The sequence below is a fragment of the Symphalangus syndactylus genome, chromosome 1, assembly GCF_028878055.3.
Source record: "Symphalangus syndactylus isolate Jambi chromosome 1, NHGRI_mSymSyn1-v2.1_pri, whole genome shotgun sequence".
Lineage (NCBI taxonomy): Eukaryota > Metazoa > Chordata > Mammalia > Primates > Hylobatidae > Symphalangus > Symphalangus syndactylus.
The window spans coordinates 81,502,551-81,521,799 of NC_072423.2; the positions used below are offsets into that span (position 1 = coordinate 81,502,551).

The 19,249-nt window shown below is 38.1% G+C and overlaps 1 protein-coding gene across 1 annotated transcript in view; it reads right to left on the reverse strand.

Annotated features, from left to right (window-relative positions):
• Positions 1 to 19,249, reverse strand: part of LOC129461014 (ankyrin repeat domain-containing protein 18A-like) — a 64,892-nt gene that overhangs the window by 6,632 nt on the left and 39,011 nt on the right. The window contains 5 exon segments of the mRNA XM_055239774.2: positions 1,358 to 1,546; positions 1,548 to 1,581; positions 9,268 to 9,479; positions 10,067 to 10,348; positions 17,667 to 17,796. Of these exon segments, the coding sequence (XP_055095749.2) occupies positions 1,358 to 1,546; positions 1,548 to 1,581; positions 9,268 to 9,479; positions 10,067 to 10,348; positions 17,667 to 17,796 (847 nt within the window).

Below are 19,249 nucleotides of genomic sequence, written 5' to 3' on the forward strand. Positions count from 1 at the left end.
TGAGTATCTGAGATTACACATGCCTGCCAACACACCTTGCTAATTTTTGTGCTTTTACTAGAGACAGGTTTCATCATGTTGGCCAGGCTGGTCTCAAACTCCTGACCTCAGGTGATTCACCTGCCTCAGCCTCCCCAAATTTTGGGATTACAAGTGTGAGCCACCGTGCCTGGCCAAGCACAAAGCTTTTAACATAAAAATGGAAATGAACATTTTAGTGTTTTGTTTAATTCATAAAATGCAATTATTTCAGATTCTACTAAATAATAAACATCCATATGTGGTAAAGTGTTTGGATGCCAATCATTCAGTTGTGATTATGGGTGGGAAGAGTTGAGATGGTGCAAATAAACTTTTTTTTTATTTTTTATTTTCAAGACGGAGTCTTGCCCTGTCACCCAGGCTGGAGTGCAGTGGTGCAATCTCAGCTCCTGCAACATCCGTCTCCCAGGTTCAAGCAATTCTCTGCCTCAGCCTTCCTAGTAGCTGGGATTACAGGTGCCTGCCACCACACCCGGCTAATTTTTTTTTTGTACTTTTAGTAGAGATGGGGTTTCACCATCTTGGTCACACTGGTCTTGAACTCCTGACCTCATGACACACCTGCCTCAGCCTCCCAAAGTGCTGGGATTACAGGCATGAGCCATCGCACCTGGCCAGTGCAAAGAAACTTTAAAAGTGACATGGGCCAGGTGCGGTGGCTCATGCCTGTAATCCCAGCACTTTGAGAGGCTGAGGCAGGCAGATCACAAGGTCAGGAGTGCAAGAAGAGCCTGGCCAATATGGTGAAACCCTGTCTCTACTATAAATACAAACATTAGCTGGGTGTAATGGTGGGTGCTTGTAGTCTCAGCTACTCAGGAGGCTGAGGCAGGAGAATCACTTGGACCCGGGAGGTGGAGGTTGCAGTGAGTGGAGATGGCACCACGACACTCCAGCCTGGGCGACAGAGTGAGACACTGCCTCAAAAAAAAGAAAAAAAAATGCGGTATGAACCACAGCTAAACTACAATCAACTAGAGAGTAAGCCAAAGCATCTCAAAGTATATCATCAGTTATCAGGCAATAACATGCAATTTCTAAAACCTAACTTAAATGCAGCTTTTAAAGACATTTGAAATGTGTCAGTTTAGTCACATTTATTGAATAAAGTTAGCAAATGGATATCTCTTGAAAATGAGAGCTCCAGGGAATTAAAAAATGTAAAGTTCCCATATCCTTTCTGTGTTAACACAGCTAATTATGATCTTTACTTAACATGCAAAAGTCAACAGAACAACTCAGTATTTCACCAAATTAAAAACAAGAATTACGCTAGAGAAATGAAACCCTAAAGAGAAACGGTCATGTAACTAACCTCAGTCAAGTAGTTCTTGCAGTTATTTGAAGTCTGAGGGTTTGAAGTAGGAATTCTTACGGGCATTTGGGGAATATATTTTCTGTTGAGTCCTATACTAGTAAGATTTTCAACACAAGGTGACTCTGGGCCTTGCCTTGTAGGAAGAGTGCTGAGAAAATATTTCACCCTCTCTTTCTCCATAAGGAGCCTTGGTGCTGATCATTGCTATTTTCTTATTCACGCTGTAAAGATGGCAAAGACAAATGCTTACTATTTCATTTTTCCTTAAATGATTCTTAATGACTTGCAGTTTTTAAAAACTTGCCCTGAGGGTAAACCAAATTACCCACCAAACAGTGTTTTCACACCGAAGATGTGTGAGAGCATACCTGTTGTAAGGAATCATAATTTTAAAATCGTTCTAAAGAAGCACCTTTGTTTCTAAGGTGATTTATACTGAACAAGCAGTTCAAACAAAGTAGACAGGGAAGAGAAATGGCTATCAGTGATGTATGGCTCAACAGGTAAAACTTGCTGCCTTCTAAAATGGCTCTACTTGTAAGATGCTGAAGGTTCCATTAGACATACTTGTATTTAAAGGGTAATAATGTGGGAAAACGAATATGTCGATTTGCTTGATTTTAAGAACCACTTCATTAGAAATAATTATATCAAAACATCATGTTGTATTCCTTAATATAGGTTAAGAAAACTAAAATCAATAAAAAAAAATCTAGGAATACTTGTGTTTAGTAAATCAGTTTTAGATTTCACGCTTGTACATTTCACCCATTATCTAGGACCAATTAAACATTTGGCACTGAGGAATAATTCAGAGCAACAACTCCTAGGGGAGAACTAGATTGTTTGGTTGGTGATCAAGAAGAACTAAAGCATCTCTGAAGGCAATTAGCCCCCAGCACTGTGACCAAGGCCTTGGAGGTGGGGCACGTTCTTTCTGCCTTCCACACACCCCTTCAGGCTGAACAAGGTGTTATTTTTTAACTGCTTTGTGAATTACACTTCTTTAAATTCCTGTGATAATTATTCCCTATTTCACAAGGATGCCTTTCTGTAACATCTTAAATACGTTACACAAATAGTCTTTCTTGAGGCACCGTCTGGTGATAATACTAAAGATCACAATCAAAAACGATTGTGCCCAGAGTAGCAGTACCACTTTGCATTTAGGTTGTGATCTACCGAAAAATAAATTAAACTCATTAATATTTCTATTTAGGGAAATTCTGATAAGTAACTTTATAACAGGATGACTTCATTAATTATAAAGCTTCAAGAATACTTAGTGAAAAAAACCAGCAGATCAGGTTAATTACATGAGACTTTTCAGGGGAAAAAGCGATAAAAAAGCAAAAAAAAAAAAGAGAGGAGAGACAAAAACTACCTTTGACTAACATTTTAAAGGTAAGATTATTTACGAATATTATTTTTCTTTTTTTAAACAATTATTTTTAATTTTTGTGAGTACATAATAGATGTATATATTTACAGGGTACATGAGATGCTTTGATACAGAAATGCAGTGTGTAATAATCACATAATGGAAAACGGGTATCCATCCCCTCAAGTATTTATGCTTTGTGTTACAAACAATCAAATTATAGTCTTTTATTTATTTTTATTTATTTCTTTTATTATACTTTAAGTTTTAGGGTACATGTGCACAATGTGCAGGTTTGTTACATATGTATCCATGTGCCATGTTGGTGTGCTGCACCCATTAACTCATCATTTAGCATTAGGTATATCTCCTAATGCTGTCCCCCCCTCCTCCCCCCACCCCACAACAGTCCCCGGAGTGTGATGTTCCCCTTCCTGTGTCCATGTGTTCTCATTGTTCAATTACCACCTATGAGTGAGAACATGCAGTGTTTGGTTTTTCTCCTTGTGATAGTTTACTGAGAATGATGGTTTCCAGTTTCATCCATGTCCCTACAAAGGACACAAACTCATCATTTTTTATGTCTGCATAGTATTCCATGGTGTATATGTGCCAAATTTTCTTAATCCAGTCTATCGTTGTTGGACATTTGGGTTGGTTCCAAGTCTTTGCTATTGTGAATAGTGCCACAATAAACATACGTGTGCATGTGTCTTTATAGCAGCATGATTTATAGTCCTTTGGGTATATACCCAGTAATGGGATGGCTGGGTCAAATGGTATTTCTAGTTCTAGATCCCTGAGGAATCACCAAACTGACTTCCACAATGGTTGAACTAGTATACAGTCCCACCAACAGTGTAGAAGTGTTCCTATTTCTCCACATCCTCTCCAGCACCTGTTGTTTCCTGACTTTTTGATAATCGCCATTCTAACTGGTGTGAGATGCTATTTCATTGTGGTTTTGATTTGCATTTCTCTGATGGCCAGTGATGATGAGCATTTTTTCATGTGTTTTTTGGCTGCATAAATGTCTTCTTTTGAGAAGTGTCTGTTCATGTCCTTTGCCCACTTTTTGATGGGGTTGTTTGTTTTTTTCTTGTAAATTTCTTGAGTTCATTGTAGATTCTGGATATTAGCCCTTTGTCAGATGAGTAGGTTGTGAAAATTTTCTCCCATTTTGTAGGTTGCCTGTTCACTCTGATGGTAGTTTCTTTTGCTGTGCAGAAGCTCTTTAGTTTAAGTAGATCCCATTTGTCAATTTTGGCTTTTGTTGCTATTGCTTTTGTTGTTTTAGACACGAAGTCCTTGCCCATGCCTATGTCCTGAATGGTATTCCCTAGGTTTTCTTCTAGGGTTTTTATGGTTTTAGGTCAAACATTTAAGTCTTTAATCCATCTTGAATTAATTTTTGTATAAGGGGTAAGGAAGGGATCCAGTTTCAGCCTTCTACATATGGCTACCCAGGTTTCCTAGCAACATTTATTAAATAGGGAATCCTTTTCCCATTTCTTGTTTTTGTCAGGTTTGTCAAAGATCAGATAGTTGTAGATATGCAGCATTATTTCTGAGGGCTCTGTTCTGTTCCATTGATCTATGTCTCTGTTGTGGTATCAGTACCATGCTGTTTTGGTTACTGTAGCCTTGTAGTATAGTTTGAAGTCAGGTAGGGTGATGCCTCCAGCTTTGTTCTTTTGGCTTACGATTGACTTGGCGATGCTGGCTCTTTTTTGGTTCCATATGAACTTTAAAGTAGATTTTTCCAATTCTCTGAAGAAAGTCATTGGTAGCTTGATGGGGATGGCATTGAATCTATAAATTACCTTGGGCAGTATGGCCATTTTCACGATATTGATTCTTCCAACCCATGAGCATGGAATGTTCTTCCATTTGTTTGTATCCTGTTTTATTTCATTGAGCAGTGGTTTGTAGTTCTCCTTGAAGAGGTCCTTCACATCCCTTGTAAGTTGGATTCCTAGGTATTTTATTCTCTTTGAAGCAATTGTGAATGGGAGTTCACTCATGATTTGGCTCTCTCTTTGTCTGTGTTTGGTGTACAAGAATTTTTGTGATTTTTGTACAAAGATTTTGTATCCTGAGACTTTGCTGAAGTTGCTTATCAGCTTAAGGAGATTTTGGGCTGAGACAATGGGGTTTTCTACATATACAATCATATCATCTGCAAACAGGGACAACTTGACTTCCCTTTTCCTAATTGAATACCCTTTATTTCCTTCTCCTGTCTGATTGCCCTGGCCAGAACTTCCAGCACTATGTTGAATAGGAGTGGTGAGAGAGGGCATCCCTGTCTTGTGCCAGTTTTCAAAGGGAATGCTTCCAGTTTTTGCCCATTCAGTATGATATTGGCTGTGGGTTTGTCATAGATAGCTCTTATGATTTTGAGATACATCCCATCAATACCTAATTTATTGAGAGTTTTTAGCATGAAGGGTTGTTGAATTTTGTCAAAGGACTTTTCTGCATCTATTGAGATAATCATGTGGTTTTTGTCTTTGGCTCTGTTTATATGCTGGATTACCTTTATTTATTTGCGTGTGTTGAACCAGCCTTGCATCCCATGGATGAAGCCCACTTGATCATGGTGGATAAGGTTTTTGATGTGCTGCTGGATTCGGTTTGCCAGTATTTTATTGAGGATTTTTGCATCAATGTTCATCAAGTATATTGGTCTGAAATTCTCTTTTTTGGTTGTGTCTCTGCGGGGCTTTGGTATCAGGATGATGCTGGCCTTATAAAATGTGTTAGGGAGGATTCCCTCTTTTTCTATCGATTGGAATAGTTTCAGAAGGAATGGTACCAGCTCCTCCTTGTACCTCTGGTAGAATTCAGCTGTGAATCCATCAGGTCCTGGACTCTTTTTGGTTGGTAAGCTATTGATTATTGCCACAATTTCAGAGCCTGTTATTGGTCTATTCAGAGATTCAACTTCTTCCTGGTTTAGTCTTGGGAGGGTGTATTTGTCATGGAATTTATCCATTTCTTCTAGATTTTCCAGTTTATTTGCGTGGAGGTGTTTGTAGTATTCTCTGATGGTAGATTGTATTTCTGTGGGATTGGTGGTGGTAACCCCTTTATCATTTTATATTGCATCTATTTGATTCTTCTCTCTTTTCTTCTTTATTAATCTTGCTAGTGGTCTAACAATTTTGTTGATCTTTTCAAAAAACCAGCTCCTGGATTCATTAATTTTTTGAAGGACTTTTTGTGTCTCTATTTCCTTCAGTTCTGCTCTGATTTTAGTTATTTCTAGCCTTCTGCTAGCTTTTGAATGTGTTTCCTCTTGCTTTTCTAGTTCTTTTAATTGTGATGTTAGGGTGTCAAATTTGGATCTTTCCTGCTTTCTCTTGTGGGCAGTTAGTGCTATAAATTTCCCTCTATACACTGCTTTGAGTGTGTCCCAGAGATTCTGGTATGTTGTGTCTTTGTTCTTGTTGGTTTCAAAGAACATCCTTATTTCTGCCTTCATTTCGTTATGTACCCAGTAGTCATTCAGGAGCAGGTTGTTCAGTTTCCATGTAGTTGAGCAGTTTTGAGTGAGTTTCTTAATCCTGAGTTCTAGTTTGATTGCACTGTGGTCTGAGAGACAGTTGGTTATAATTTCTGTTCTTTTACATTTGCTGAGGAGTGCTTTACTTCCAACTATGTGGTCAATTTTGGAATAGGTGTGGTGTGGTGCTGACAAAAATGTATATTCTGTTGATTTGGGGTGGAGAGTTCTGTAGATGTCTATTAGGTCCGCTTGCTGCAGAGCTGAGTTCAATTCCTGGGTATCCTTAACTTTCTGTCTCGTTGATCTGTCTAATGTTGACAGTGGGGTGTTAAAATCTCCCGTTATTATTGTGTGGGAGTTTAAGTCCCTTTGTAGGCCACTCAGGACTTGCTTTATGAATCTAGGTGCTCCTGTGTTGGGTACATATATATTTAGGACAGTTAGCTCTTCTTGTTGAATTGATCCCTTTACCGTTACGTACTGACCTTCTTTGTCTCTTTTGATCTTTGTTGGTTTAAAGTCTATTTTATCAGAGACTAGGATTGCAACCCCTGCCTTTTTTGTTTTCCATTTGCTTGATAGATCTTTCTCCATCCCTTTATTTTGAGTCTATGTGTGTCTGTGCATGTGAGATGGGTTTCCTGAATACAGCACACTGATGGGTCTTGACTCCTTATCCAATTTGCAGTCTGTGCCTTTTAATTGGAGCATTTAGCCCATTTTCATTTAAGGTTAACATCGTTATGTGTGGATTTGATGCTGTCATTATGATGTCAGCTGGTTATTTTGCTCATTAGTTGATGCAGTTTCTTCCTAGCCTTCATGGTCTTTGCAATTTGGCATGTTTTTGCAGTGGCTGGTACCGGTTGTTCCTCTCCATGTTTAGTGCTTCCTTCAGGAGCTCTTTTAGGGCAGGCCTGATGGTGACAAAATCACTCAGCTTTTGCTTGTCCGTAAAGTATTTTATTTCTCCTTCACTTATGAAGCTTAGTTTGGCTGGATATGAGATTCTGGGTTGAAAATTCTTTTCTTTAAGAATGTTGAATATTGGCCCCCACTCTCTTCTGGCTTGTAGAGTTTCTGCCGAGAGATCAGCTGTTAGTCTGATGGGCTTCCCTTTGTGGGTAACCCGACCTTTCTCGCTGGCCGCACTTAACATTTTTTCCTTCATTTCAACTTTGGTGAATCTGACAATTATGTGTCCTGGAGTTGCTCTTCTCGAGGAGTATCTTTGTGGCATTCTCTGTATTTCCTGAATCTGAATGTTGGCCTGCCTTGCTAGATTGGGGAAGTTCTCCTGGATAATATCTCGCAGAGTGTTTTCCAACTTGGTTCCATTCTCCCTGTCACTTTCAGGTACACCAGTTAGATGTAGGTTTGGTCTTTTCACATAGTCCCATATTTCTTGGAGGCTTTGTTCGTTTCTTTTTATTCTTTTTTCTCTAACTTCTCTTCTTGCTTCATTTCATTCATTTCATCTTCCATTGCGGATACCCTCTCTTCCAGTTGGTCACATCGGCTTTCGAGGCTTCTGCAATCTTCACGTAGTTCTCGAAACTTGGCTTTCAGCTCCATCAGCTCCTTTAAGCCCTTCTCTGCATTGGTTATCTAGTTAAACATTCATCTATTTTTTTTCAAAGTTTTTAACTTCTTTGCCATTGGTTTAAATTTCCTCCCATAGCTCGGAGTAGCTTGATTGTCTGAAGCCTTCTTCTCTCAACTTGTCAAAGTCATTCTCCATCCAGCCTTGTTCCATTGCTGGTAAGGAACTGCATTCCTTTGGAGGAGGAGAGGTACCCTGCTTTTTAGAATTTCCAGTTTTTCTGCTCTGTTTTTTCCCCATCTTTGTGGTTTTATCTACTTTTGGTCTTTGATGATGGTGATGTACAGATGGGATTTTGGTGTGGGTGTCCTTTCTGTTTGTTAGTTTTCCTTCTACCAGACAGGAACCTCAGCTGCAGGTCTGTTGGAGTTTGCTGGAGGTCCACTCCTGACCCTGTTTTGCTGGATGTCAGCAGCGGTGGCTGCAGAACAGCGGATTTTCGTGGACTGCAAATTCAGCTGTCTGATAGTTCTGCTGGAAGTTTTGTCTCAGAGGAGTACCTGGCTGAGTGAGGTGTCAGTCTGTCCCTACTGGGGGGTGCCTCCCAGTTAGGCTGCTCTGGGGGTCAGGGACCCACATTAGGAGGCAGTCTGCCCATTCTCAGATCTCCAGCTGTGTGCTGGGAGAACCACTACTCTCTTCAAAGCTGTCAGACAGGGACATTTAAGACTGCAGAGGTTCCTGCTGTCTTTTTGTTTGTCTGTGCCCTGCCCCCAGAGGTGGAGCCTACAGAGGCAGGCAGGCCTCCTTGAGCTGTGGTGGGCTCCACCCAGTTCGAGCTTCCTGGCTGCTTTGTTTACCTACTCAAGCCTTGGTAATGGCGGGCGCCCCTCCCCCGGCCTCGCTGCCACCTTGCAGTTTGATCTCAGACTGCTGTGCTAGCAATCAGTGAGACTCCGTGGGCATAGGACCCTCTGAGCCAGGTGCGGGACACAATCTCCTGGCGTGATGTTTTCCAAGCCTTTTGGAAAAACGCCATATTAGGGTGGGAGTGACCCGATTTTCCAGGTGCCGTCTGTTACCCCTTTCTCTGACTAGGAAAGGGAACTCCCTGACCACTTGCACTTCCCGAGTGAGGCAATGCCTCACCCTGCTTTGGCTCGCGCATGGTGCGCTGCACCGGCTGTCCTGCACCCACTGTTTGGCACTCCCTAGTGAGATGAACCCGGTACCTCAGATGGAAATGCAGAAATCGCCCGTCTTCTGCCTCACTCACACTGGGAGCTGTAGCCTGGAGCTGTTCCTATTCGGCCATCTTGTCTCCACCTCTACTAATATTATTTTTCAAAATTGCATTCTCAAATTAGCATTCCCTTCCTACTAATATCCTGAAGCCGTCTCACTAAAAATTATGCTTTTGAAAGAAATTAATGAGCTTAATTCATTTTCTATGAGTGTATGTTTTGACTTACTTTGTTAATTCTTTTGACATGGAATTGTTAGCTTTCAGTGCTGCTGCAAAGGCTTCCTTATATTCTTCTAACTCAGTTGTAACCTCTTCATAAGCAGTTTTCATTTTGTAGAATTTACATTCCAAATCTTTAAATGTGAGTTCCTTCTTATTTAGTGAAGCCATATTATCCTTGTTTAACTTCTCTAATTGTTTTTTATATTGTACTTGTTCCTAAAACAAAGGAAAAGAATATACTTTTAAAACAATTATAACCTAATTATTATATGTTTGTTGCCTTTCATTTTGAGTCAGTGATTCAAAGAGCATTTTTTAATATGTTAAAAAAGAGGCTGAAGCTTAAAATATTTCAGCAGTATCAAAACTAATAACTGAATTCAGAATTAAATCTGATTTATAAAAATTTGATATCATAATTATGTTAGTATTAATGTAATCTGGTCACATAAAAAGTAATAGAATCCATTCATAATTTTAAAAAGTGATCAATGAACAATGTAGCTTAAGACCAATTCAAAAGTATCACATAATTTCTAAATCACAATTTTTTCCTATGCCAACTGGTCTTAATCATCAAATGACTCCATAATGAGAATCATTACTCTGAAAGATTGATTTTGTTATAATAATAATGGAAATGTAAATATTTAAAAGAAAAAACAGATGTCACTTTTTTTCCAAAACTCTACAAAGCAGATTGCTACAAGAGAGGCAGAGGAAGCACTATATCCAAAATATAATTTGCAGTGAAATAAATGAAAGCACATTACAGGTAAACTTACCTGATATAAACAACTAACCTGTAAATGGATTTCTTCTAATTTTTCTACTGCTTGCATTGCCCTTTCATCTAGCTCTGATTTATATTCTTGTAGTTTACTAAGTTCTACCGTACTGTTTTCCACATGTGTCTTAAGATTTAATATTTCTTCTTCCAACATCTTTTTATCCTCCTCAAGTTTTTCACATTCCTGTTGTACTTTTTTCATAGATAATAACTCCTGTTGAAGAACTTGATTGTCTTTAGCCAAACTGACACATTTTGAAGATACAGCTTCCTTCTCTGCCATAAGATCATCAAACTGCATGAATAAAATAGTATAGCTTGATAATGAAGTAGGCTGAGAATAATCTAATACAAAACCAATAGCAAATTTTGAAATGCATTTACTTGCAATAAAATGTTATCTGTAATGCAGCAGACTCTTCAAATGTGAACCCTTAAATTACTCAGAATTTTAAGAACAAAGTTAAAGCTACCATGAGCCATAAAAATATATTCTTTACTATCATCATCTTTGCCACAGAACTTTTGTACTTCATCTTACTATTATTTTTCTGATAATTCATTTTTGTTCCTCCTTAAATGGCACAAAGTTATCTCCTAGTAAAAAGTGTCTAACCCTCTTCCCTCATTATCATTCCCCACAGTATGTCAAAAAAAGTTTCAGAGATATCATATTGAGTTATTTAGGCCAAAGTCAATAAATGGCTCTAGGAATAAGACTTTGAAAATAATTTTACACTCTATACTAGGCATGATGGCTCACGCCTGTAATCCTAGCACTTTAAAAAGCTGTGGAAGAAAGATCACTTGAGGCTAGGAATTTGAGATCAGCCAGAGCAACATAGTGAGACCCCCAACTCTACAAAAAAAATTTTTTTAATTAGCCGGGCATGGTGGCTCATGCCTGTAGATACAGCTATTTGGGAGACTGAGGCAAAAGGATGGCTTGTACCCAGAGTTCAGGGCTGCAGTGAATTATTATCACTGCCCTTCTGCCTGGATGACAAAGATCCTATCTCAAAAAAACACAAAATAATGAATCCTATAATTAAGGATTCTGATGCCATAAGCCTTTCCTTAAACTGCAAATGTTTCATGCTAATTTGAATTGCATTTTAAGAAGTAATGATTCTTGGGGTAAAGGCCATAGAATACGGCACCCAGAAATAAATCCACATATTTCCAGCCAACTGATTTTGGACGAACATGCCAAGAACATACACTGGGGAAAGGACAGCCTCTTCAAATGAATGGCACTGGGAAAACTAAATATCCATATGCAGAAGAATGATACTAGCTTCCTATGTAACACCATATAACAACATAAACCCAGAATCGATTGAAGACTGAAATGTAAGGCCCAAAATTATCAAACTACTGTAAGTAAACATAGGGAAAATGCTTGATGACATTAGTCTGCACAAAGATTTTTATGGGTAAGACATCAGAAGCATAGGCAAAAGACAAATGATAGACAAATGGTACTACATTAAGCTAAAGAGCTTCTGTCCAGCAAACAACTGAGTGAAGAGAAAACCTGTAGAATGGGAGAAAATATTGTCAAGCTATTCATCTAATAAGGGACTAATATACAAAATATACAAAAAAACTCAACTTCACAGTAAAAAAAATATCTGAGTTTAAAATTGGGCAAAATATCTAACTATACTTTTTTTAGAAAAAGAAATACAAATAGCCAATAAATAAATTTTAAAATGCTCAGTATCACTAATCCTCAGGGAAATACAAGTCAAATCTACAACGTGACATAATCTTGCTTCAATTTGAATAAACTGTTGTCATTGAAAAGACAAAAAAAATAACAAATGCTGGTGAGTCTCCAGAGAACAGTAAACTCTTACATGCTGTTGGTGGGAAGGTAAATTAGTGCAGCCACTAGAGAGAACAACATGAGGTTTTCTCAAAAAAAAAATAATGGGACTGCCGAGGGATCCAGCAACCCCACTACTGGGTATTCAGGCAATAGAAAAGAAAACAATAGATCAAAAGGATACCTGTCCTCATATGTTTACTGTAGCACTATTCACAACAGCTTATGTGTGGAATCAACCTACATGTCCATCACCAAATGAATGGACGAAAAACTGTGGCACACATACACAATGGAATACTATTCACCATATAAAGGAATTAAATCCTGTTATTCGTGGCCACGTGGATCAGTCTGAGCGATGTTATGTTAAGTGCAGACACAGAAAGATAAATACTGCACATTCTTACTCATGTGTGGGAGCTAAAGGAAAATTGAGGGCTGGGCAATATGGCTGATGCCTGTAATTTCCCAGCACTTTGTAAGACCAAGGCAGGGGAATCATTTGAGGCCAAAAGTTCCAGAGCACCCTGGGCAACGTAGGGAGATATCTCTAAAAGTCAAAAATCGGACAGGTGCAATGGGGCATGCCCATAATCCCAGCTGCTCAGGAGGCTGAGGTGTGAGGATCACATGAGCCCAAGAGTTTGAGGCTGCAGTGAACTATGATCAAACCACTGTCTCCAGTCTGGGTGACTACAGTTGCCCAGAGCCCAGACTACACTAGCAAGACCCTGTCTCTTAACAACAACAACAAAAAAAGCTCATAGAAGTAGGGGAGGCGAGGCTAGTTAATGGATACAGAATTACAGTTAGATAAGAGGAATGAGTTCTGGTGTTCTGTGGCATTGTAGGGTGAATATGGTTAACTATGATTTATTGTATGTTTTTAAAAAGCCAGAAGATTTTGAATGTTCACAATTCAAAGAAATGAAAAATGGTTGAAGTAGTAAATGTGCTAGTTAGCTTGATCATTACACACTGTATATGTGTATAAAAATATCACTCTATACCCCATAATTATGTATATATGTATCAATTAAAACAAAAGAGAAGCTACATTCATCCCATTTAAAAAACAGAATATGGGCCAGCCTTACTGACTTCCTTCTAATGAGTAGAATGTAGTAAAAGGGATACCATGTGGCTTCCCTATCTCAGACTGTTTTCCCCTGGAACCCAGCCCCAATTGTGAGAGACATCAGGCCACAAAGAGAGCCTGAAAGTGCCTGTGTCAGTGTTCATGCTGCCTGTCCCAACCAAGTTTACAGCCGATGGCCAGCATCAACCATCAAACACGTGGGTGAGCAAAGCTTCAGAGGATTCCATTTCCCCAACTGAGCAGCTGTTCCTAGGGAAGCTGAAGGGAGCAGAGACAAGCTGTCCTGGCCAAGTTTTTCCCAAACCACAGGTTCATGAACAAAATAAATATTTTTCTTTCAAGCCACAAGACTCTGGCTAATTGTTAGAAAAATAAGTTTTAAAAAGAGACAACAAGAAACATAACTTACGCAGCAGAAAATAGTCTCCTTCAAAGTAGGATCTAATAAATGTTGAGATTTATTTATTGATGTCAAACATTATTGAGAAGCAGCAGATAACCAGGAGAGAGACATAAGCTGCTGAGGAGGAACTTCTCCTAAAACCCCTTCAATAATGAACTCTGATAACAAGGCAAGGGTGTCTCCTTACAATTTCCCCTCAAGTTAGGAAATAATACTGGGAAGCAAGAAGACGTATGATTTGAAAAACAACTAGAAGTACTTGTTTACATAGCCAAAATCAGACATTTACCTGATTTCAATTAACTAAAATTCTAAAAGAAGCAGCTTTGAGTATTTATTAATCAACCTAGTATTCAATTTTCATTTTCTTTTCTAAATGAGGAAATAAGGAGAACATTATGGAATGATTTTTAGTCTTCACAGAAGTAAAATAAACATAGTGTGTTTTGAGTGTTAGACATCAGATGCAATTTCTCCTTTACCTTACTCCAAGCTTGTTTGTATGGAGAAGTTAAGACCATCCCATCTCTATGTTTTGCCACAATTCTTCTCTATAGCACACAACTTGGCTCAGAAATTTTGAAAGTCAAAATACTAATCTACTATGTGTCTCTGATAAATTGCCTGAACATTACCTGATTTTGAAGTGCTGCACTCCTAAGACTTTTTCTTGGAATGAGTTAAACTTTTTATTCCAAGAATCCTCTACTGAGCTAGAAAGCAGAGCTGTGCATCTCTGTTTCAGTAAAAGGTGGTCAATACAGGGAACTGTGGTTTCTGAGAATGCAAGATCTGCACCAAGAAAAGGATTAGCCACAGTGCTACCCAAGAGAACCAGCTGCCAGGTGGAAAGAGGGTCTGTGAACTGCAAGATGATGACTTCACTTGATTTCCACAGAGGAAAGCTGGTGGCTCAGACTTAAACTTCTCCTCCCTAGATGGTAAACATCTATGGAAGATTCTATGAATTATAATGAATTAGTAAAACATAATGCACTAAATATTAGACTATGTCAGCAGATCCTGTGACCAAAACTTACTGAAAATATAACTATAGCGGGAGGCAATGGAAAAGAGACTAAAGGTTTGAATGGAGAAAAAAAGAAATTAAGTGTGTCTTGTAAGCCTGGCTTCCCATCATGTCTTAGAGTAAGTAAGGTATAAGCTGGCCAGAGACTCCTTTGTGACACAAAAAGTGAAGTTAAAGATATTCCACTAAATTTAATTTTTATTATGACATAAGACAACTGGTAATATGCAACATGATTGAAAAAAACTTCTCATTAAATTCGATTTGGCCTTGACATAAGAATAGACATAAACAAGCTAAGAATTAATAATCTAAAAATAAACCTGCACATTGACAATCAATTGATTTTATACAAGCTTAACAAAAGAATAAAATGGGAAAAGAATAGTCTTTTCAGCAAACGGTGCTGGGACAACTGGGTATCCATACGCAAAAAATAAAGTTCGACCAAATATCTTATTTAAAAATTAGCTCAGAATAAAACAGTTAACTGTAACAGCTAAAACTATTAAACCCTCAGAAGAAAACACTGCCATAAATCTTAGTGACTGCATTTGGCAGTGTTTTCTTAGCTATGACTTCAAAGGAAAAATGGATTCAATGGACTTCAAAATTGAAAACTGCTGTGCCTGAGAAGACAGTATCAAGAAGTGAAAAGGCAAGATGCCAAGTAGAAGAAAGTATTTGAAAAGCGTATATCTGATAAGGGACTTACATATATAGGAAACATAAATAACTCTTGCAATTAATAAATAAGATAACCCAATTTTTAAAATGGGCAAAGATTTTGAATAGATATATGTGCAAAGAAGATATAAAGATGGAGAAGCACATTAATAGATGCTTGATGTAATTAGTCATTAGGAAAATGTAAATCAAAACCACATGTGGTATCACTTCACATCACAGGATAAAATCTTTGCTCAAGAAAAAAGAGTAAGTGTTAGGAAAAATGTAAAGAAATTAAAACCCTGATCTAATGCTGCTGGGAATGTAAAGTGATGCAGCCACTTTGGAAAACAAACGGGCAGCTCCTTAAAAGGTTAAGCATGAAGTTACCCTATGACCCAGAAATTCCACTCACAAGTATATACTCCAGAAAAATAAAAACATATGCAAGCACAAAAACTCATCCATAAATGTTTACAGCAGCGTTATTAACAGGAGTCAAAAAGTGGAAAGAACCAGAACGTCTATCACATTTGGGTGGGAAAGTGCCCAAAGGTCCATCACCTGGTGAATGGATAAATAAACTGTTTGATGTATCCATACAATGGAATATTACTCAGCAATAAGAAGAAATTAAGTACAGATACTGTATTAGGAGGAGACAGCAAAATGCCTAGGCAGATACCAAAGGGTCCCCAGAGAATCTCCAACCAGCCCCACAAGTGTTTACACCAGATGTTATGTGCAGATAAGGGAACCTGGACTTGTCTTGCCTGGACATGCCTGCAGCAGACCGGAGGCCCACATGCACTGGGGGGATGGGGTGGAGCCACCAGGAATTCACACCTTATGCAGGGGAGGAGCCAGGCCGCTTCAGCTCATGTGCTCCTGGTATTCAATTGTGAGGTGGAAACCTGTTTGCAGGACCCCTCTCTTTGCTGAGCGCTTTCCTTTCACATAATAAATTCCGTCCTCCTCAATGTGTCTGCGTGCTTAATTTTTCCTGGTCATGAGAGAAGAACCCAGATGTAGCTGAACTAAGGAGCAAAAACCCAGCATCAATACCTGCTACAGCACAGATGCAACATGAAAAATTATGCTAAGTGAAATAAGCCAGTCACAGCAGACCACTTGCTTTTCATATCAGAGGTTTATAGGCAAATCTATACAAAGAAGGTGGGTGGTTCCCTAGGGCTGAGGGAGGAAGGGAAAACCAGTGAAGATGGCTAAATAATGTGGGGTTTGTTTTCAGGATGATTAAAATGTTCTAAAATTGATTGTAATGATGACTGCATAACTTTCTGAAAATACTAAAGTCAATGACTTGTATATTTTAAATGAGGGAATTGTATGGTGTGTTCATTATTTCTCAATAAACCTCTTACCAAGCCCCCCCAAATTAATTTGGTGCTAGTGATCTGGAGACAGGTACTGCTTGGTTTCAGATCACTGGCCAGAGTTCAGGACATAAGAGAATCAACAGCATGTCCTTTTTATAGAAAAAAAAAAGATTTATATTTTAAAAACTATCCTTTTCATTAGTATCAAGTCTGTAAAATTAAATGAAAAATCTTTCTTTCACCGCTTAAAGCACTGAGAGATTTACATTGAAGAATAAGACCTTGTTTTCTTTGGCCCCAATTTCTATCTAAAGAGTCTGGGAATCACATGCTTCAAACCACCAAATCTCATCAGATGGGTCTTATTAACTTATAATGTGGCTTACTTTCTAACCTGATTCTGGTACAGCATCACAGAGAGAAGAAGCTGAAGGAAATCAAAATATTTAACCCCAAAACATATTTTTTGGCATATTTTGAAATGGCTGCTGCAGGGCCAAGAGATTGAAATGGCCCTCATTAATGAAGCCCAATCTCTCCCCTTCTAGGTCTTCCCAGATCTGGGGAAGATTAACTAAGAGCCTGATGAATTTAAAGTCTGAAAAGATATATTTATCCTCTATTTTCTCAACATATTTTGGCAGAATTTGGGTTTTTCCGTTATTAACATTTTCCCAAATTATGTGACTTTTTAATCCCAAAACTGAATTAAAATTACCGTATGTTGGAATATAAATTGTTCTATTATAAAGATACATGCATTTGTATGTTCATTGCAGCACTATTCACAATAGCAAAGACATAGAATCAATGCAGATGTCCATCAGTGATAGATGGGATAAAGAAAATGTGGTATATACACACCATGGAACACTATGGAGCCATAAAAATGAATGATATCATGCTCTTTGCAGGGACGTGGATGAACTCAAAGCTGTTATCCTCAGCAAACTAATGCAGCAACCAAAAAACAAACACTACATCTTCTCACTTATAAGTGGGAGCTGAACAATGAGAGCACATGGACTCAGGGAGGGGAAAAAACAAACACTGGGGCCTGTTGGGGTCAGGAAGCAGAGCATCAAGATCAATAGCTAATGCCTGTGGGGCTTAATATCTAGATGATGGATTGATAGGTGCAGCAAACCGTCATGGCACACGTTTACCTATTCAACAAACCTGCACGTCTCGCACATGTAATCTAGACCTTAAGATAAAATAAATTAAAAAAAAATTACCTTATGTTTTAGCTTCTTAATCAGAACATCCATTTTCAGTTGATCTGTTTTTAAGTCTCCATGGCAACCGAAGTGTTCATTTCCAAATACATTTAACATATTTATTGTCATTTCCAGGAGTTTCTTATATCTGCAGAAATGTACAGAATTAGTAAGTCAAGTATTTTTAAGAGTAAATATTTAATAATTGTTTAAACAGATATTATGTTATGGCATATCAAAGAAACACATCTATAAACTATGATCCTTTCAGTCTCAACTGAGCAGTTTGGAAGCATTCTATATGAAATTATAATCTTAGATAAGTAATATGAAGAACAATTTTATGGCATATATGGCAGGTAAAGTGATATTATAACCATACAGTTTTTTGTTGTTTTTTTTTTTTGAGATGGAATTTCACTCTTGCTGCCCAGGTTGAAATGCAATGGTGTGATCTTGGCTCACTGCAATCTCTGCCTCCTGGATTCGTGTGATTCTCCTGCCTCAGCCTCCCAAGTATCTGGCATTACAGGCACGTACCACCACGCCTGGCTCATTTTGCATTTTTAGTAGAGATGGGGTTTCACCATGTTGGTCAGACTGGTCTTGAACTCCTGACCTCAATTGATCCACCCACCTTGGCCTCCCAAAGTGCTGGGATTACAAGTGTGAGCCACCACACCTGGTCTAACCATTCACATTTTGTAAACAAACTATTCATATCCATGTTGGTATGCTAAGATGAAATAACCTATTACTAAGTATAAGACATAACCCAGAAATGATCAACCAAGATAAAAAAGTAAAACACACACGTTTGAAAAAGACACAAAAATACATTTTGATACTCATTGACCACAGTCTATAAGAAGAAAAAAAGTACACACAAAAAGCATCAAGGAGATCATTCAATGTAGAAAAAGAGAAGAAAACATCTTTAATATCTGAGTTGAGGAGAAAAAGGAAACAGGCAGTTTTAGAAAAAAGGAAAGGGGCAGAGAGATGTGTGACAATTTAAAGACTCTGAAGAAGAGATCTAGAGATCTTTGCTGACATAATGTCAACAAAATGAAAGAGATACAAAACCATGTAGAGAAAGGCAATGACAGAAAAACGTCAACGAGAATCAGAGAACCAGCTTAAGTGCTCAGTAAATAAACAGAAAAGTTGCTGTGTTCAGGGCTTCAAAGGCACATTCCATTTTTTAAAAAAAATTTGTGATCAAAACAAGAATGCTCATTTTACTTTTAAGTTATACATATATTTCTCTATATATGAAATTTATGTCTCTAAAACAGAAGTTTAATAACATATATACTTCATGTATATAACGGAGGTATCTGTGTAAAATGAGTAAATTTCCATGATATGTTTTATATCTAAAAGAAAGAGAAAGAAGCACAAACAAAATATAAGCTACATATCAAGATAAATTTTGATGTTAAAGAATGACACAATAGGTCTTCTTTAAATAATTTGAATGCAGCAGAGGATACTACAAAAGGAAGATGACCACAGACAGTAAAAATATCTTCAGAAATAAAAATTCAAACTAGACAATGAAGAGTGCACTTGATGTTATATGTCCAAGGCTTTGTCAT